The sequence below is a fragment of the Ochotona princeps genome, chromosome 4, assembly GCF_030435755.1.
Source record: "Ochotona princeps isolate mOchPri1 chromosome 4, mOchPri1.hap1, whole genome shotgun sequence".
Classification (NCBI taxonomy): domain Eukaryota; kingdom Metazoa; phylum Chordata; class Mammalia; order Lagomorpha; family Ochotonidae; genus Ochotona; species Ochotona princeps.
Genome location: NC_080835.1, coordinates 94,491,337 through 94,513,078, shown reverse-complemented (window position 1 = coordinate 94,513,078; position 21,742 = coordinate 94,491,337). Strand labels below are relative to the sequence as shown.

General features: G+C 44.9%; 1 protein-coding gene across 1 annotated transcript in view; it reads left to right on the top strand.

Moving 5' to 3' along the window:
• The window catches only part of CLMP (CXADR like membrane protein), a 104,750-nt gene that overhangs the window by 73,472 nt on the left and 9,536 nt on the right, over positions 1-21,742 (top strand). The window contains exons 2-5 of the mRNA XM_058664022.1: positions 2,730-2,887; positions 19,140-19,341; positions 19,997-20,164; positions 20,558-20,680. Of these exons, the coding sequence (XP_058520005.1) occupies positions 2,730-2,887; positions 19,140-19,341; positions 19,997-20,164; positions 20,558-20,680 (651 nt within the window). The remainder of the gene's footprint in view (positions 1-2,729; positions 2,888-19,139; positions 19,342-19,996; positions 20,165-20,557; positions 20,681-21,742) is intronic.

The following is a 21,742-nucleotide window of genomic DNA, read 5'->3' as shown; positions in this document are numbered from 1 at the left end:
CCTCTGTGTATATGTGGCTGTAATAAAATGAATAAATCTTTAAAAAAATTATTATTATTTTGGATAGTAAACGCCTATTAAATGCCCTAAGTCCAAACGGAGACTCCAAGGTGGACTGTGTCAGCCAGTGGATTCTGGAGAGATTTTATCTTGCTTGGAATGGCGAGATTGGCAGCAATTCAGAACAGGTGAACTATCAAAACTGCTTGAGCAGTGCCCCAGGAGCACCACATCTGGGGACCCTGGGATGGTTGGGAGTGGGTGGGGCCTCTGCCTTTCTCTCTCCCCTTCCCCAGCTTTGTCTGGTGTGTAGGACCGTCCGAGCACTGCTGTGTTCAGCAGTGACAGAATCACATCGCCTCCTTACAAGCTTCATTTAGTACAAGGCAGACTGGCAGACTTCCCAGCTGCCCTACAAACGCTTTATGGGGATTGAGGGAGGATGGATTCTTTGCATTTTTTTAATTCTAAAAATGTAACTGAGGATGTCTCCTTTACATGATTTAACACTGGAATCTGTGTAGGGAAGATGCCAACTAACACATAACAATGCTTCCATGGAATAACAATGGAAATGTAGGGACCTGACATGATTTAGCACAACTGATGTAGCGGGAGTATCTTCAGGAGCTTGATTTATGAGACACTGGATAAGTAAGCAATGCCCAGGCTGCTGTAGTTTTCTCCAATATATCAACTGAGGGTTGTCATGGAGGAGCTCTGTGGGTTATCTGCAGGGCAAAGGGAGGCACTGTGGCCAAAAACAGAGGCCAGAGCTGTCCTTTGGGCATTGCTGCCTAGACTTCACAACATTTTAAATTCAGACTTGGTGTCTATCCTTTCGATTGCCCAACAAAGAAAACACAGCATGCTCCTGGTGCTCCTAGCACTGCCTATGCAGTCATCATCATCATCATCTTCTTCTCTTTTTTTAAGATTTATTTTATTTTTATTGCAAAGTCAGAGATACAGAGAGGAGGAGAGACAGAGAGGAAGATCTTCTGTCCGATGTTTCACTCCCCAAGTGAGCCGCAACGGCCAGAGCTGCACCGATCCGAAGCCGGGAGCCAGGAACCTCCTCCAGGGTCTCCCATGTGGGTGCAGGGTCCCAATGCATTGGGCCGTCCTCGACTGCTTTCCCAGGCCACAAGCAGGGAGCTGGATGGGAAGTGGAGCTGCCGGGATTAGAACTGGTGCCCGTATGGGATCTGAGCACCTCCAAGGCATGGACTTTGGCCACTAGGCCACCGCACCAGGACCAGTCATCATTTTCTGAATTCCAGTTGTGTTATATCGCTTCAACTTCATTACTTCTCATTTCTTTAAAATCATTTTTATAACTTATCCTGGAGATTTGCTCTCCAAAATGTAGCAGTTTTCCCAAAGGCATGTTTCAGTATCCTTTTTATGCGTACTTGTGTGTACAGCTCCTAAACCTCTCTTCATTAAGGAAGGCAAGGAATATCACGAAGCCCACGACCACCAACAAGGCCTTTCTTTCACCGCTTCACTGATCCGTGTAAGGTGTTCCTTCCTTCCCACATCTTCGTGCCAGCCAAGCTATTTGTTAGCAGTCCCACCCATAGCCCCCAACACCCCATGCAAGACTGTTCCTTCCTACGCCTTCCTCCCCTTAACCTTTCCTCATCTTCTATTTCTATCCAAGTGAATTCTACTTTCCAGAGTGTAAATTAAATACCACCTTCTTGATAATAAAATCAGTTACTTTTACTCAGAGTCGTGAAGTGTTAAATACTACGCCAGATGATTTACATATAGTATGCCTAATATTTACAAAATTCTTGAAAGATTTATGTTCCTCCTGAACCCTATAATTAATTGCCTGTAATTACCCTCCTCAAATTGCAGTCCTTGGATGATGAATAAATTCAAATTATGACACTTGTGTAGTTGTCTTTTCGTACTCTAAAATATATGCTACTGGTTGCAACAACTGTTGTTGGATTTTAAAAAGCCTAAGGGCTCAGTGTGATGGCCTAATGGCTAAATCCTTGCCTTGCAAGCACTAGGATCCCATATGAGCACCAGTTCGTGTCCTGGCTGCTCCACTTCCCATCTAGCTCCCTGCTTGTGACCTAGGAAAGCAGTCAAGGATGGTCCAAAGCCTAAGGACCCTGCACCCACATGGGAAACCTGGAAGCTCCTGGCTTTGAATCAGCTCAGCTCTGGCCATTGTGGACAGTTGGGGAGCCAGACAGCAGATGGAAGATCTTTGTCTCTCTCTCTCTCCTCTCTATAAATTTGCCTTTCAAAAAAAAAGAAATCTTGAGAAAAGAAAGCCTCTGGTGAAGTAAGAAGATTCATCTTGAGTTTTCTATAGCCTCCCAAGGCTCTGATGCTATACATTAAAGAATGTGAGTTATTGGGCCACCTGGTATGTGGTTTCCATGAGCAATGTTCTTTTGGAATCCTCTGCTGGGAGACTGAGAGATAAAAGGCACAATAGTTGACCCCAGTGATTTCATTATCTGTAAAAAATTGGGTGAGGTAAAAAAAAAAAAAACCAGTGTAAGCTGGCAGTAACTTAGGGGGTTCAAGACATGATGAATTCCATTAATGGGGGAGTCTGTGAGCGACAACAGGAATCTTCCAACACCTTGACCTTCTTCTTGCCCATGGGATATTCAACAATCGTTTGCTGTGATATTTCCTCTCCATCCATAGCCACCCAGTTTCCACATTGCTCATTAGAGGTTTATCTCTTCCAGTTTCCTTTAATGTTGGAACCCTGGGAACTCACACTGAGATCAAGAGAGTGGCAGAGGAGAAGGTCACTCTACCCTGTCACCATCAACTGGGGCTCCCAGAAAAAGACACCCTGGATATTGAATGGCTGCTCACCGATAACGAAGGGAATCAAAAAGTGGTGAGTGTCCGCTGGCTGACAGCCCCTTCCGCCTCGTCCTCCTGCGCTTGCCTTGTGTCCATCTTCCTGCCATTCCCACTGAAACTCAAAGACTTACACTTGCTTTTTCACTTGGCTTATATTTAAAACCCTGGATACAATACTCTAGAGCAAGAGATGTTTGGGTTGTAAGGGCCTGTACACTCTTCGAGCAAGCCATAAATATAAGAAAACCATCAACATTGGCTGTAAGAGGGAAATCTTCACTATTAATATATTTCACGTAAGGAGACTAAGATGCAGCAGCTTGATTTAGTGTGATAATCAGCCAGAATCCAAGACCCACGTTAGGAGGCCTTACTCTCCTTCCCTTTAAGACACTGCCACCTGCTTATGGTTCACCTTTGCACAGTCATGACTTGCAAGATACATGATTAGGGAAAAGACGTGGAGAGGACCAAAGGGAGGACAGAATGAAATGCTTCATGCACGCATAGCTGGCCAGGGCACTGACACTGGCTCTGGGGCTGGAAAGCAAAGGAGCAGGCCTTGGGTTTGGGGTCCTAGATTGAAGGGAACCACAGTGGTCAATAGTTTCATATGCTTTTAGCCATGTTATTTTTAACAATTATTTATTTTCTTATTGATGATGTTTACATAGTTGAGAAGGATGCATGCCAATGTGCCAATGTGGGTCACTGATCAGAGTGGGAAGGGTCAAGGAATGGGGCAAGTGGATGAGACAACTGTCTCCAATCTCCATTTTCCTTCTTGTATCTTGGAGAAGGAGGGGGAGAAAGGGAAGAAGGCCACTCCTGGAAATCCGGCAGCGCCAGTACCCAGGGATGGGGGACAGCCACTCGATGTCATTCCAAGGTCCCCAATGTGGAACATGTTCCAAGGGTACTGCTTAAATGGTTTTGATAGTTCTGAAATGCTCTTGGTTTTGTTGCTTCAAGGTTCAGGAAATCTTTCCAAGGTCCACTGGCTGACATAGACCACCCTAGTGCATCCACTCACCCAGATAAGCACTGTCAAAGTTTGGCCAGGAGAGCTGAACTTGCTCTGCCCTCCATGGTACTAGAAGGTCTCTGTAGGCCTCAGTAACCTGAAATGTCCTCGTGTGTATCTGGCATTCGCTGCACAGGCTTCAGCAACCAAGCAGGCCTGGTTCTGACACATGCACTCCACTGTGAGACCACAGAGCCTGTGATCTTGCCCATGGTTGGAGTTCTGAGTCCCATGGTCCAGTTGCGGGGTGGAAGTGTTCCCAAAGAAATCTCACCATGGGTGACCCCAGACCTGACTCCTCTGTGTGCCAGCCAATGCAGGGTCTGGCTCAGTCCATCACTCACACTGGTTGTAGTTACCTGGTTAGTTCTGTCCCCAACCCCATCTCATATCCAAACCAAAGGCTGCTGTGGCCCAGCCTAACACTGCCCTCCGCACACTCAGTCCTCATGCACACCAGCCAGAACTACAGCCTAGTCGGAGCAGCCTCTAATATCTGCCACCATGCCCGCCCCGCAACCTCAGCTCCTGCATAAGCTGGTGTGTGCAGCAGACTGGTCCAGTCCATCCTGCATTCCATTTGGCTCTCATCTGGTTCTCATGCTCACCAGTGGCAGCATGGGAATTTACAGTACTCTCCCTCCTGACAGCCCACAGGGAAGCCTGTGACCAGAGAATGACAAATAACCTCCAGTTACTGCCCTTTCTCCCCAGTCTGTCTAGAACCATAGTAGCTCTCCTTAATCCAGGTTTTGTAGTGTTACTACTCTCACTTCCTTTGTCCATGGACTTACTTTGTTGTTCTTGTTAAAATATATCTTTTGGGGGGTCTGGCGTGATAGCCTAGTAGCTAAATCCTTGCCTTGCATGTGTTGCGATCCCATATGAGCACTGGTTCATGTCCCGGCTGCTCTGCTTCCCATCCAGCTCCCTACTTGTGGTCTGGAAAAGCAGTCAAGGATGGCCCAAAGCCTTGAGACCCTCACCCACGTGGGAGACCCAGAAGAGGCTCCTGGCTCCTAGATTCAGATTGGTTCAACTCTGGTCATTGTGGCTACTTGGGAAGTGAACTGGTGGATGGAAAATCTTTCTCTCGATCTCTCCTTCTCTCTTTTTATTGACTTTCCACTAAAAATAAATATATACCTTTTTGGGGGACTGGTGCAGTGGCTCAACTGATTAATCCTCCATCTGCAACTGCTGGCATCCCACGGGGGGGCTGGTTCATGTCTTGGCTTCTCCACTTCCAATCCATATCCCTGCTGATGGCCTGGAAGGCAGTAGAGGGTGCCTCTGTACCCACACAGAGACCGGAAGATGTTCCTGGCTCCTGGCTTTGGATTGAATCAGTTCTGACTGTTGCAGCTGTTTGGGGAGTGAACCAGTGGATGGAAGATACTTCTTTCTCTGTCTCTACTTCTCCCTGTAAATCTGCCTTTCCAGTAAAAGATAAGTAAATCTTTAAAACAAATATGTGTTTTTGTTTAAAATGTTTTGAATTAAAAATCTATCTTTGGAAAGCCTTTCCTTTTTTTTGCTTTACTTCTTCCCCTGCTAAATATATCTGTGTGTGTGTATACATACCTGCTTTCCTCTTCTCTGTCTAGACTAATTTCAACAGAGGGTTTGTACTGAGAAATGCCAAGGTTTCAGAGAATGAATTCCGGGAGCTCTGTTGGAATTTAACTTGTTTGAACAGCTATTTATGTCACCTTTTATTTTGATCCTTCTTGTTCTTATAATGTATCGTCCTAAAATAATCTATTCTCTCCTAAGAGCAAGGTCACCTTAACCTGAATGTATTTATTCCAGCAACTTCTTGATCATTCTTAGATATGACATTTTCAGCTCTCAATAAGTGAGAATTAAGCTCAGGTTTCTGCAAAAATAAATAAATAACAAAAGTGAAATTTAAAAGTTTATGTGAAAATAAATAATAATAATAATCCAGGAATGGCTCTCATAAAAATTCCTTTGATCATGCTTGGTTCAGGATCCTGAGTGCTTTCTTTTCTTTTCTTTCTTTTTTTTTTTTTTTGTAAAGATTTATTTATTTTTATTGGAAAGTCAGATATACAGAGAGGAGGAGAGACAGAGAGGAAGATGTTCTGTCTAATGATTCACTCCCCAAGTGGCCGCAACAGCTGGAGCTGAGCTGTTCAAAGCCAGGAGCCAGGAGCTTCTTGCTAGTCTCCCATGTGGGTGCAGGACCCCAAGGCATTGGGCCGTCCTCGACCGCCTTCCCAGGCCATAAGCAGAGAGCTGGATGGGAAGTGGAGCTGCCGGGATTAGAACCAGCGCCCATGTAGAATCTGGACACATTCAAGACAAAGACTTTAGCCATAAAGCCATTGCGCCAGGCACCTTAGTGCTTTCTGACTGGACTTATCTTGGGCCTTCCTTTCTGCCCCTTGCTTTCTGAAATCCAGTTTGAGCAAGAATCCAGCTCTGCCTGGTTGGTGGCAATCCCACCTTTGGTATCAGATTACTCTGTCTGATCACCCTGGCCCGTCTCCAGCATGAACTCCTGTCAGAATCCCCTCCCCACTGACGTTTTTTCTTCGTTTTCCATCCACTGACCCAAGCTCTGCTTCTCTCCACTGCAAGACCCACTCACCAAAGTACCTTGAAGAAAATTTGCTGTACCATCTTTAACAAATATCATTAATTTTCTTAGTAGCTCCACATAATTTTCACCCAAGTCTTTGCATTTGAACTCAACTTAAAAAAAAAAAAAAAGCTGATTCATGTAGCCAAGTGACTACAACAATTTAAAAAAGAATTGTTGATTTTGAAGGCTCACTGACAGGACTTTCAGTGGTCACAATTCCCTATTTGTGTTTAGCTGATACTCTAATTATGCAGATTTAGGTAGCACTTACCAGATACTGCAAGACACAACAATGAAGAAAACAGCACATTCCCTCCCTTCTTGGAGCTCTCAGCGGAGACAGTCATTAGGAAAGAAGGAAGCATGCGGGTGAGAGCAGAAAGGAGGAGGAAAAGGGAAAGACTGAGGGGGGAAAAGTAGCTATGTTCCAGACAGAAATTGGTGTTTCAGATAGTGCCTCTTAATTTAATCTGTGAGACCAGGATTGTTAGGCCCATCTCACAGTCAAAACCTGAAACTTGTATGTGCTGGCACACACACAAGCACCAAGTAAGCAAACTGCCGCAAATCATCCATTTTGCATTTTTAAATAATGCATTTTGATATCAGGTATTAAGCACTAGCTATATCATCTTCATAAGTAACTTAAGGGTATAAATATATATGTATATATATATATTTAAGGGTGATATATACATTTAAATTTATTTAATTAATATATATCATTTAATTCCTTTAAAGATTATTTGAAAGGTGGAGTTGGAGAGATGAGGGAGAGATAAAGAAATCTTACATCTGCTGGTTCATTTCCCAGTGGCCACAGCAGCTGCAGCTGGGCTGGCCTAAAGCCAAGAACCAGGAGCTTATTTAGGGTCTCCCACACGGGTCTAGGGCCCCAGGGGTTTTGGCTATCCTTTGCTGATTTCCCAGACTCACTAACAGGGAGCTGGATTGGAAGGGGAGGAGCAAGCCAACACTTATGGGAGGCCAACACACAATCACCGGCTTCACCAGCTATACCACAGTGCCAGCCTCTGGCCATAACTATTTTTTTTTTTTAAGATTTATTTATTGGGGGCCCGGTGGCGTGGCCTAGTGGCTAAAGTCCTCACCTTGAACGCACTGGGATCCCATACGGGAGCCGGTTCTAATCCCGGCGGCTCCACTTCCCATCCAGCTCCCTGCTTGTGGCCTGGGAAAGCAGTCGAGGACGGCCCAATGCATTGGGACCCTGCACCCGCGTGGGAGACCCGGAAGAGGTTCCTGGTTTCCGGCTTCGGATCGGCGCAGCACTGGCCGTTGCGGCTCACTTGGGGAGTGAATCATCGGACAGAAGATCTTCCTCTCTGTCTCTCCTCCTCTCTGTATATCTGACTTTGTAATAAAATAAATAAATCTTTAAAAAAATAAATAAATAAAAAATTTAAAAAAAAAGATTTATTTATTGGGCCTGGTGCGGTGGCCTAGCAGCTAAAGTCCTCTCGTAGAATGTGCCCCAGGATCCCATATGGGTGCTGGTTCTAATCCCGACAGCCCCGCTTCCCATCCAGCTCCCTGCTTGTGGCCTGGGAAAGCAGTTGAGGACGGCCCAAAGCCTTGGGATCCTGCACCCGCATGGGAGACCCAAAAGAAGTTCCTGGCTCCTGGCTTCAGATTGGTGCAGTACCGGTCGTTGTGGGTCACTTGGGGAGTGAATCGTCTGACGGAAAATCTTCCTCTCTGTATATGTGACTTGGAAATATTTATTTATTTATTGAATTAATTTGAAAGGCAGAGTTAGCGATAGAGAGAAAAAAAGAGAGCTTTCATCAACTGGTTTACTTGCCAAGTGGCTGAAACAGCCAGAGCTGAGCTGGTTTGAAGCCAGGAGCCAAACAGGAAATTCTTCCAGGTTTCTCATGTGGGTAGAGGGACCCAAGCACTTGGGCCATCATCTGTTTTCCCAGGTGCATTAGCAGGAAGCTGCATTGGAAGTGGAGCAGCCAGGACTCAAACTGGTGCCCATTTGGGATGCCAGCGCTGCAGTCGGAGGTTTAGCCTGAAATATCACAGCACCGGCCCCTTTTTGCAGTGAGAGGAGTGATAGTATACAATTTTCCTTCTTCACAATTGCATACATAGAAGATTAATTTTTACTGCAGATCTTGGTAACCTCACCATTTGATTGTTTTTTTCTTTCATCACTGGGAATTTTCACCTAAAGGAATAACTTTTTAAGCTTCCTTTTGGCATATCTGAATTAGCTGCACCACTAGTCCTGTATTTTGGGGACATTATGAACTAAAATAAAAGTTACTTGGACACAAGCAATGTGATAACACTACCATCTATCCATTAGCCAAGATAGCTATGAAATGACAAACAGGAAGGTCGCATATCCTGTGTAGATGCACTAGACAAGGGGATGATTCATATCTTGGGTAGGATGGCATAAGATCTCATCATACTAATCAGAAAAATGCACAATTTCAAACTTGGGAATTATCTATTCTGGAATTTTTCATTTAATATTTTCAGAGATGACAGTGTGTAACTGAAATCAAGGAGATAAGAAAACTATTTTATGAAGGAATCACTGTGCAAGAGTAGCCGAAGGAAGGAAGGAAGAGGCCCAGAATTCTATCTATAAGAAGCACAGCTGATCTTGGGCTCGGCGGCATGGCCTAGTGGCTAAGGTCCTCGCCTTGATCCCCTGTGGCCGCTGGTTCTAATCCCGGCAGCTCCACTTCCTCTCTATCTCTCCTCCTCTTTGTAATAAAAATAAAATAAATCTTTAAAAAAAAGCAGCACAGCTGATCTAAGTCTTGATGGAAGCAACTGCCCTGAATAAATCTAAACAACGCAAATACCAATGCTGGGAGATCCTAAGTAGCTGATAGACTTACAGTGTCAGATATAAACTTTTAGAATTGTAGGATCACACCAACCAGCTATGGGGCTTAGCTTCTTTCCTGGTAATGCCATGAATTCTCAAAAGATTTAAAGATTGCAAGGAACAGGGACTGCCATTGTGGTATAACAAGTTAAACCACTGATTGCATCACCAACATTCCATATCAAAGTGCTGTTTTCAGTCCCAGCTGCCTCCTCTGATCCTGCTCCCTGTTGATGCACCTCAGAGACAGTGAGCGATGGCTTAAGTAACTGGGGTTCCTTCGTCTGGGAGACCTGCATGGAGTTCCTGGTTTCCGGCCTTGGTCTGGCAGCCCTGGTTGTTGCTGCCATCTGGGGAGCAAATTAGTGGATGCAAGATTCTCAATTTTGTCCATCTGTGTTTCAAATAAATAAATGGTTTTTTAAAGTGCAAGCAACATATTTTCACTTTGTGCCAACCAGTGATACTGCATAGTACATTGACAAAAAAGAGACTTAAGCAAAAACAAGATCAGTTGAGCAATTTAGGACCACACAAGGGCCCAGCGTGTTGGCCTAGTGGCTAATGTTCTCGCCTTGAACGCGCCGGGATACCATATGGGCACCGGTTCTAATCCTGGCAGCTCCACTTCCCATCCAGCTCCCTGCTTGTGGCCTGGGAAAGCAGTCAAGAATGGCCCAATGCCTTGGGATCCTGCACTCCCATGGGAGACCCGGATGAAGCTCCAGGCTCCTGGCTTCGGATCAGCTCAGCACTGGCCGTTGCGGTCACTTGGGGAGTGAATCATCAAATGGAAGATCTTCCTGTCTCTCTTCTTCTCTGTATATCTGACTTCGTAATAAAAAATAAAATAAATCTTTTTAAAAAAAAAAAAAAAAGACTACACAAAAAGGGCTTAACTAAGAGTCATGGTTAAGTTGGAATCCCAAGAGGATAACTATTTAGTGGGTAAAGTTGCCAGGACGTGCACTGGCAGGAAGTTGAGAACGAGAGTGAGGGTGATTGAAGAAAGGAAGTACTGTAATGACTGTGGTGCTTAAAGTAGGTTAAGCAATGACGCAGGCCCCAAGTTTAGCCTCGCGTTTCAGTCTGCGGAGAAATGTTTTCATTCCTTTTATCTAAAATGCTCAGAGTAGGCAGGGAATATTTGGAGAATGTTAGAGCTTCCAGAATATTTGAATTTCCATCTTGATAACACAGCAACTAAAACCTGGAGTTTTCTTCCTGATCAAGGAATGGAAACAACTTTTCCAAAATGTCCAAGGTAAGAGAGACCGCCTTCTCCAAGGCCCGTCAGGAACACACCACAGAAATCATTCTCCTCTATTTCCAGGTGGAGAGGTTAGGGCAGGGGTGTCCAGTTCCTGTGCCTAGCCTCTCCCACTGCACTCTCTCCTTCCCGTTGGCTTTGCGCTACACAAGTCCTGACCTGAACAGAGATCTGAATTCATCACTAAGAGCAGCTCCGTGATTGCTAAGCAGGCAGGCCATGGCACAGCACAGCAACTGCCAGATTAGGCTGACTCACCTTTTACATTCAAGTCCTAACAGATTGTTTTGGCTCCGCCAGGAATGTCATAAAACCAACAGTCTCATAACAGCTGAAACCCATGTGTAGGATTTTTTGGGCTTGTTTGCAAAAGGATTAAACTGATGTTCATTGTTATCCCATCATGCCCTAGTGAATGGCTTTATGTCAACACTACATTTCCTAGAATTATAATCAAAATAAGACAAAAAGGGCCTGGTGTGATAGCCTAGTGGCTAAAGTCCTCACCTTGACTGTGCCAGGTGGGCACAGGTTCTAATATGGGCGCTGGTTCTAATCCTGGTGGCCCAGCCTCCCATCCAGTTCCCTGCTTGTGACCCAGGAAGGCAGTTGAGGACGGCCCAAAGCCTTGGGTCCCTGCATCCGCATGGGACCCCTGAACTGGGCTCCTGGCTCCTGGCTTCGGATCGGCTCAGCTCCAGCCGTTGCCGCCATTTTGGGTGTGAATCAATGGACGGAAGTTCTTCCTCTATGTCTTTCCTCCTCTCTGTTTTTCCAATAAATATAAATAAAATATTGAAAACGAAAAAAGAAAGAGGCATGTAAGCGTCTGGGATTCAAAGCCTAACAAAAAACAGCTTAGCAGCAAGGCTATAACTGAGCCTCAGTGCCTGTCACAAGTGTGTGTGTGAAACTTTCAACTTAAATAGTTATAAGGTTATTCTGCTAATTTATAATCTGTGCTTCCTGAAGATGTCAAACTCTTTTTAAAAAAATATTATTTATTAACCTTTGCGAGGAGTGAGCAAGACCATGCCAGACAAGAGGTGTGTTAAGGAGTCTATCAACCAAGCTTGATGATAACAGGGCCCATTAGAGATACCAAATCACAAGTCCATATAACTGAAACCCCAAGAGGAACAAATGGTCATTACCATGAAGGCCATCCATTACACTGAAGACCTATGTCCCAGCTTCCCCAGTAATATAAGTTATCCTAAGAGACATGCACCAAACAACCTAGGCACACTTACAAAGCTGCAGACATTCACCTTCCCCGGCTTCTCTGCCCACATCCCACTACTGCGGCCTCACCTCTCCTGGAGCTCTTGAAAGTACAAACATTAGAAACACAAAGCATCTTAGCATTGCTATTTTTACTGTCCCACCAAAGCAGTGAACCGCGGATGAGGAATACAGACACACAGGGCATGCGCAGGGGACACCTGTCCTTGGGGTCTGTCCACAGGAAGCAGAGTAAGCAGGTACTGCGGAGGCCAAGTGTCAGAGTGCTAGGGTGATGGAAGCTCCTGACTAAGGCAGCGAGCCCCTCCCTGCCATGGGCCTTTCTGGGGGCTGCGAGGGGAGTGGTTACACAACAATGCAGTACCGCCCCCTGTCAGATTCCAGGTGATGATAGGTGAGCATGACAGGTGGGCAGGAGGTGATGGGAGGAATGACTTCCAAGCTGGTGACCCTGAACTAGCAGACTACCCCAAAACGTTAATAAAACATAATTTACTTATTTATTGGAAAGAATTAGAGAAGCAGAGAGAAAGAGATTTTTCCCTAAGCCGATTCATGCCCCCAGATGGCCACGATGGCCAGGGCTGGCCAAAGCAAGCCGGGAGCTTTGTCCAACTGTCCTATGTGGTTGGTCATCTCCAGGAAGCTAGATCAGAATAGCGGGGACACAAACTGGCACCGTGTGGGATGCCAGCATTGCAGGTAGTTTCTGCTGCTGTGCCACAATGCTGGCCCCTGAAGTTTCATTTTCACATTCTTATCTGTATGTTGCCTGTTTTTACTTCATTAAATATGGTGGGGGCTGGTAGTGTTGTGTCCAGATTTTGAGATCCCCAGAAATCACCAGGAGTCTGAAGTCGATCCAAGTGCACAAGGATGGTTTATTCAAGCTCGGCACATCCGAGCCTGGGTTCTTGGTTGAGAGCAGGCAGCTAGCCGACCGACCGGCCAGCCAGGACCAACACCCCTTACCAGAGTGTGGCCCCGAACAGCACATTCATAGAATTTTTATAGGGGCAGTCCACATAGCTTGAAAAGTGGCAATTCACAATAGCCTGCAAGGTGAGGGGAAATACCACACATTCCCTACCTATCTGGACAGCCCATGACTCCAGCAACTAAAGTAAGCACCCACTTAATTACTGTAAGATAACCAGACTTAGGTGGGCCTTGATTCATAAGAATTGAGACCCATTAGTGCTAAAGGTCACATAGGCCGTTTAGCCTGCAAGCTCACAGTTTCTTAGTAGCAATGTGCCATTAACAAATGGTTGGGATTTTGATACTGAGGTTCTTCAGTAGGAGGGCAGCACTGTAACATAGTGGGCTAAGCTTCTGCCAGGTTTGTGTTCCGACCGCTCTGCTTTCCATCCACCTCCGGACGTATGGCCTTGGAAAGCAGCGGAGGATGGCCTAAGTCCTTAGGTCCCTGCAGCCATGTGAGAGACCTCAAAGAAACTTCTGGCTTCGCATTGGTTCAGCTCCAACTGCTGTGGCCATTTGAGCAGTGACAGGCAGATGGAAGACCACTTTCTCTTTCTCTCCGTAGCTCTGCCTTTCAAATAAATACAAAATAAATCCTTTAAAAAAAGGGGGGAGGAGTGGTGAATTCCAGTGTGATAGTCTAGTAGCTAATGTCTTCACCTTGCATGCACAGGGATCCCATACAAGTACTGGTTCATATCCCGACTGCTCCAATTCCTTTCCAGCTCCCTGCTTGTGGCCTGGGAAAGCAGTAGAGGACAGCCCAAAACCTCGGGACCCTGCATCAGTGTGGGAGACCCAGAAGAGTCTCCAGGCTCCTAGCTTCTGATCAGCTCAGCTCTGTCTGTTTCAGCCACTTGGGGATTAAATCATCGGATGGAAGATCTTCCTCTCTGTCTCTCCTGTCTGTAAATCTGACTTTACAATAAAAATAAATAATTCTTTTTAAAAAAAGTATTGGAACAGCATTTGGGGGAAGAAAGAAAATACACAAAGATATACTTGAATGTGCTAAACACTGTGTTAGAGCTATGCCCCAAACACTGATGCTTTGAGGATGGAGTCACCATTCTAAATAGAAATCCAAGGAATTTTCTCTCCCTTTTTAAAAATTTTCTTTAGACACGCAAAGATTTTTTCGCCTGTTGGTTCACTCCCCAGTTGCCCACAACGGCTGAAGCTGAGCTTATCTGAAGCCAGGAACTTACTCTAGGTCTCCCATGCAGGTACAGGGTCCCAAGGCTTTGGATCATCCCCAACTACTTTCCCAGGCCATAAGCAGGGGCTGGATGCGAAGTGGAGCAGCGGGACACTAACCAGCACCCACATGGGAGCCCAGCTCTTGGAGGTAGAGGATTAGCCAGTTGAACTATTGCATCAGGCCCTGATTTTTCTCTTCTGAAAACCCTCTCCTGCCCTGACAGATTTCCATTTTTAATATCTTTAATAAACCTTGCTTTTTTTTACTGAATAAATAAATACAGATCCAAGAAATACTATGTACATAAGAAAGGGAGGCCCTTGTACCTGGAGCCTGTATAGGTGTTACTGAAGCCAAAATAAGAGACTGTTACATTTCAAATGCATGATGAAGACCAAAGGCGCATCAGAGACAATGTTCAGGGTTTGGGGCCTGGAGGATTCAGACATATGAGGGAGGATGAAGCGTAGACCAGACGACATTGCCCTTAGCTGCCACATCTCGGGAGCCAAGCGTTCATCTGCAGTGCACACAGTGCCATGGATGTCTTCAGCCAGCGGAGCTTTGCCATACAGATATATGGAATGATCAATATTCCTGAGCTACAGGCTGAACAATTTTGGAAACGTCAAGATTTTTTCAAGCCTGGAATTAGTCTAATAAATGTGATGGTGGTGACTTTGAGCGCTTGCTACCTGATTGCTATAGAGGGATGGGTTACAGGAGACTGGAGAACGAATATCTGAACAAAGGAATGCATTCTGTGTTGTATAGCACAATGGGAAAGGATAGTTCACAATGACCTGTATGTCATAGATGGCTGGAAGGAAACAGCCAGAAACTCCCCCAAATGGGTCTCCGAGGAGGAGTCTGAGGTGCCGACTGCCCTGGTTTTATCAGCACACATTGTGTGCTTGTAGCCCAGTGTCAAGCTGTGCACTGGAGGCACGTGCTACTATTGTGTGCAATCAAAAAATTTTTCTTGATTAAGGAAGTGGAAAATGTCAGCTATCTTATTTGAATAATTAAGTATCACACTGTATCCCACAGAAGTGTTTAGTAAGGAAATAATTAACTTTTAAGCAATCCTGTGAAATGGCTGTTCTTGTTCAACCATTGAAGACTTTAGGGTTTAGAAAGATTTGATTGGCGACTGCTGTAAGTTGAAGAGCTTCCATTCAAAAGCAGATCAGATAACTTCCCAGCCAGGTCACTGCGCCAGTGTGCAGTGAAAAATCCAGGTCATTACTGCAGCCACATGTTGGCAGTTAAAATCTAAGAAAATGAAGACTATGTCAGCCAGTGGATAATGGAGAGGTTTCATCCTGCTTGGAGTAGCAAGATCAGCAGCAATTCAAAACTGTTGAACGATCAAAACTACTTGAGCGGAGCCCTGGGAGCAGGCCCTACATTGAGGACCCTGGGATGGCTGGGGTGGCTGGGTGTGACTTTCCCGTTATCTCTCCCCTTCCCCCAGATGTAAGAAGAAAAAAAGAAAATGTGATAACAATGGTGTTAGCAACTTTCCTGTAGCTTCAGACCCTTTAAGCCCTAATCAACTATGTAAAGATTATCAACAAAACAAAAATAAAGAGAAAAAAAAATCCAGGTCACAACCCACTGATAGACTCTACGAATCCAGAAATTTTGTTTTAACACAGATTAGAAAATATCCGGGGCTCAGTACAGTAGCCTAGTGGCTAAATCCTCGCCTTTGACAACCTGGATCCCATATGGGCGTCAGTTTGTGTTCCCGCTGCTCGACTTTCCTCGAGCTCCCTGCTTGTGGCCTGGGAAAGCAGTAGAGGACAGCCCAAAGCCTTGGGACCTTGTATCCGCAAGGGAAACCTAAAGAAATTCCTGGCTCCTGGCTTTGCATTAATTCAGTTCCAGCTGTTGCAACCACTTGGAGAGTGAACCAGCAGATGGAAGACCTTTCTGTCTCTCCTTCTCTCTACAGATCTGCCTTTCCAATAAAAATAAATAAATCTTAAAAAAAAAAAAAATCAGTGTATTTTAAAGCCAGCACAGTGGTGTAGCGGGCTAATTCTCTGCCTGCAAGTGCCAGCACCCCATTTGAGTATGCTAGTTCACACTGTCTTTTCTGATTCAGCTGATTGTGGTCTGGGAAAGGCAGCGGGGAATGGGCCAAACCTTTGGGTCCCTGCACCCATGTGGGAGGTCAGGAACAAAAGCCTCTCTCTCCGCCCGCCCCCCCCTTTAAGATTTATTTATTTTTATCACGAAGTCAGATATACAGGGAAGAGGAGAAACAGAGAGGAAGATCTTCCATCTGATAATTCACTCCCAAAGTGACCGCAACAGCTGTAGCTGAGCCAGTCTGAAGCCAAGAGCCTGGAGCCTCTTTTGGGTCTCCCACACTGGTACAGGGCCCCAAGGCCTTGGGCCGTCCTTGACTGCTTTCCCAGGTCACAACCAGGGAGTTGGATGGGAGGCAGGGCTGCTGGGATCAGAACTGGAGCCCATATGGGATCCTGGCATGTTCAAGGCAAGGACTTTAGCTGCTAGGCTATCTTGCCTGGCCCTCTCCCTCTCTTTCGAAGATTTATTGATTTTTCATTTGACAGGAAGATTTTACAGAGAGAGGAGAGGCAGAGAGGCTCTTCTATGTGCTGGCTCACTCCTCAAATGACCACGATGGCCAGAGCTGAACTCCTGACTGTGGATGCAGGGTTCAAGGCCTTGAGCCATCCCCATGCTGTTTTCTCAAGCCATAAGCAGGAAGCTGGAAGGGAAGTGGAGTGGCCAGCACATGAACTAGCATTCATATGAGGTGCCAGTGCCACAGGTCAGATCATAAGCTCCCCAAGCCTCTGGGCAGACCTGTAGCCTCCTTCTTTGTCTCTCCGCTGTCTGTAAAGATCTGCTTTTAAATAAAAATAAGCAAATCTTAAAAAAAAAAAATCACTGTATTGCATTTTTGTGCATTGCATATGCTACATGCCAAAAGACAAGTATGCTAATGGGAGTCAGTTTAGGATGATTTGAGAGCCCCTGTTGTGTTGTACTCATCTCTTTGCATTTTTATCATCTCTCGGATTGTGCCATCCATGGAGTGTTTTTAATAAATTCTTATTGAATCAAATATTGAGTTGCAAGATAATCCAAGGCTAGATTGATAGAGCGATAGATTAGATGTGTGTCTATATATAATCAAGTAACCCTAAAGATCTCTTGGACTACCCATTATCTATGGAAATGTTACTCAGCAACCTAGTTGCCCAAAGTCTTTCACAATTTATCTTCAAGTATGAATATTGAAAAAGAAATGCTCTGAATGAGAACAGAGACCATGCTGAAATTGTCACATGGCGAAGAGCTAACAGTGATTTGGCGTTCAAAGCAATGAATAGTGTTTCTTAATATGGGGAAAGGAGAAAGGACAGTTTCATATCTGTGTGGGGAAATGCAATGAGTGAAAATCGGGAGCCCAGAGGAAGCAAAACTCTGATGAGCGAGCGGGAAATAAGGCAGTGTGATGGCACTGCATCAGGTGAAGCAGGTGAGGTGGACTCAAGGGGAGTTTGGGGAAGTGATGAACAGCTCATCTGGAGGCTCCCGGGCCGAGTTTGATCATCACCCACCCCGAGGTGATGGGATGCCATTAAAGGTTTCCCAGCTGCAAGAGCTAATGCATGTTAAGATTAGTAAGGTTGTTGACTTGGCAACACTGTGTAGGGCAGATGGGAGAGGCTGGAAATGTACAGAATGTAAGTAGCTGGAACTATGAAACTGGAGTTCAAAAGCCATGCTGGGGAGAGAGATGAGGACCGCACAGTGATCACTGTAGTGGTGGCAGTTGTGATGGCAGGGCAGTTGCAGTTGTATTACCAGTTGCAGTGTTTGAACAGTATTCTCTTACTCATTTCTCTCCCACTTGCCCCAGACTCTGCCAGTTCAGAGAGGTTTATTCCTGCTTGTGTTCTCATTGCTGAGCAGAGCACCTGACGTAGGAGCTCATAAATATTTGCTAAATTAAAAAAAAAATGCAGAGAAAGAAGAAAATATTTTTTTTTTCAAGAGGTAGCCAGCATGAAATGGGTGATGATACTGCAGAGCTTTAACAGAGAAATGACAGACCTTTATCGGATAGCTTGGAATCTTTTCAGGAAAACTGATGAGGTGCAAAGCATCACATGATCAAGAACAGGCCTAGGGGTTTCAGCAGAGGGAAACAATTCGGAGCAGCTGCAACTAGAAATGTGCTCCTGAGTCTTTCACAGATACGTGTGCCTTTTTAGTGTTCCAGTCTGCATCTTGAATGTCCTCTCCCAACCTCTGCTCCCTGCCTCTCTCTTCTCTTACTTGGTCTACTCATCTTTCAAAGACTAATTTTTGTTAATATTTATTTCTTTTATCAGAAAGGTAGATTTACAGAGAGGACAGACAGAAAGATCTTCTATTCACTGGTTTACTCCCCAAATGGCCACAATGGCTGGAGCTCAGCTGATCTGAAGCCAGGAGCTTTTCTGGGTCTTCCATTTGGTGCAGGATCCCAAGGACTTGGGCCATCATCCACTGCTTTTCTAGGCTATAATCAGAGAGCTGGATGGGAGGTGGAACATCTGGGACATGAACTGGCACCCATCTGGGATCACAGCACACATGCAAGGCAGAGATTAGCGTGTTGAGCCACTGCATGACCCCCTCAGAGACTAATTTTTTTAAAAGATTTATCAATTTGTACCGAAAGGCAGATTTACAGAGAGAAGGAGAGACAAAGATCTTCTGTCCACTAGTTTATTCCTCCAAGTGGCCACAACAGCCGGAGCTGAGCCAATCCAAAGCTAGGAGTCAGGAGCTTCTTCCAGGTCTCCCATGTGGGTGCAGGGTTCCAAGGCTTTGGGCCATCCTCTACTGCTTTCCCAGGCCAAAAATAGAAAGCTGGATGGGAAGTGAAATATCTGGGACACAAACTGGTCCCCTATGGGATCCTGGCATGTGCAAGGCAAGGATTCAGCCACTGAGCCCCCTTTCTGGCCCCCTTTCTGTCATCTTGACAAAAGAGGAATGCTGACAGCCACACTGCTTGCCCTTGCCTTTCGTGTCCCGCAGGTGATCACTTACTCCAGCCGTCATGTCTACAACAACCTGACTGAGGAACAGAAGGGTCGAGTAGCCTTTGCTTCCAATTTCCTGGCAGGAGATGCCTCTCTGCAGATTGAGCCTTTGAAGCCCAGTGATGAGGGCAGGTACACCTGTAAGGTGAAGAATTCAGGGCGCTATGTGTGGAGCCATGTCATCCTAAAAGTCTTAGGTAAGGAATGATGCCAAGGTAAATACCCGCATCTTTTTATAAGCTCTCTAGTCTGGACAGCTGAATGCATCATGGTGCTACAGAAGTTCAAGCTTACAAGTAAGCTTACAGTAAAAAGTCAATTAGCCCAGTTTCCTGGAAGAAGTGTTTTAGCCATAAAGATAAAAAAAAAGTATGATCATAATTTCTATGGTAGTCTCTTTAAACAACTGAGGTCCCCTCTAATGTTTGAATAGCATCCTTACCATTAGTTGTCGTATATGATTTAAATTCATTTCTGGGTTTTGGCAGCAAGAGTTACATGGTCCTACTTAATTGCTTCTAAATTAATGAATGTCTATCCCTGTTTCAGTATCAGTAAAATGACACTCAAGCTTCTCTAAATTTCTAATAAATAATATAGCCTCTTCTTTTAAAAGTAATGAGGGAATTTCTGAGGTTATTCCTGAAAATTACAGTACCACTGACAGCAGTGGAACATGTATGTGTGTGTGTGTGTGTGAGGGCTACTTCAAGAGAGCAATATAAATCATGGCTAGAAGAGTCTCCACTCTGAAGCTGACCTTACAGGATGACTAGAGAAACAACAGAGCATCGTTCTCAGTGGAATCTGGTGTTTGGGGGTCTTTGAATCATGACTTTTTTTTCTTACCAGTGAGACCTTCTAAGCCCAAGTGTGAGTTGGAAGGAGAGCTGACAGAAGGAAGTGACCTGACTTTACAGTGTGAGTCATCCTCTGGCACAAAACCCATTGTCTACTACTGGCAGCGAATCAAGGAAAAGGAGGGAGAAGATGAACATCTGCCTCCCAAATCCAGAATTGGTAAGGCATCTTCCTACCATGCCAGTGAACCAGCAGCATAGTACTCTACTCACGAACTCTAAATGATTGGGCCTGGATACACTGCTGAACCTCTTGAACTTCCATTTCTTCATCCATTAACTATGCAATTTCTTTCCTCAAATGGGATGTAAAATAACAAAGTACTGTATAAGTCCATTATCATTACCTTGTTTAGCATTTCTTTACTGTTCATAATCTTCAGAAGCTTTTGAGGATGAGTCACAGTTTACAAGAATGTTTTCCCTTCTTCCCATACTCCAAAAAGGGCTCTACCATTTCATTCTTATCAGGTTTCATGAGAATTTGATGTTGATGATGCAGTACAATGTGGTCACACGGGGGGATTTAATGTTACTCTTTCTGTTTGTGTAGACTACAACAACCCTGGGCGAGTTCTGCTGCAGAATCTCACCATGTCCTCTTCCGGACTCTATCAGTGCACGGCAGGCAATGAGGCTGGAAAGGAAAGCTGTGTGGTACGAGTCACGGTGCAGTGTAAGTATCCCGCAGGGCTGTTTCGTTTTTGTGTCATCGTTCCATGTAAGACATTTCAATCATGACTGAGATCATGACTGACGTCAAAGTCAGAATCTTTATTTCCAGAATGCTACAGATACCTTCAAAATAAACTCAACAGTGGACCTTTCAACAACTACTTCTGACTCAATGCCTAGAAAATGTGAAATTTACTATACCCAGGAGGGGAGCAAAACAAACACAAAACTACCCAGCTACTGAAATGCCGCTGGCTAGCCTAGGCAATAGATACATTTGTCCGTTCCCCAAAGACCTTGTGAGCGAACACGTGTGTATACATGTGTTATAATTCCGGAATTAGAATTAGATTTGCTTCAAATTATAGATGACAGACAGCAGGAAGTTGATTAAGAACATTAGCTTTGGAGTCAGGCAAGTGCCTGGATTTTAGTCTCATCTATTATTAACTATATACTATCCTGGGCTATTATATATATATATACTGTATAGTAAATGTATATAATATAACTATATACTCCTGTTACTTAACTGTTCCATATTTTGAATCTGTTCAACGGAAAAACAGTATCTGGTTCATAGAGTTATGAAAACAAAGTAAACTGTATATTTACACATCACTGCCTAGGAACAGTAGCTGACAACTAATGCGTATTCAATAACATTAGCTATTATTGTTTTCTGTTAATCAGCTCTGAAACAAAGCCCTTGTCCTCAAATCGCGCTGGCAGTGTAAGCATTTATTCAGTGTAATACACAGTATTCCGGGCTCATAATCTATAGTTTGAGTCTTCAAAAATGACAGCGTAGCCATTAGTATTGTGGCATGGCACATTAAACTATGCATTCTATGTGGTGGTGCGGGTTCAGGTCTTAGCTGTTACACTTCTGGTTTAGCTCTCTGTTAACTACAGTTCCCTGCTCCTAGGAAAACAGTGGAAGATAGACTCCCCAGTGCTTGTGTCCTGATCACCCATGTAGGAGACCAGATGGAGTTCTGGTTCCTGGCTTCAGACTGGCCCAGTCCTGCCTGTTGTGGTCTTTAGGGGAATAAACCACTTG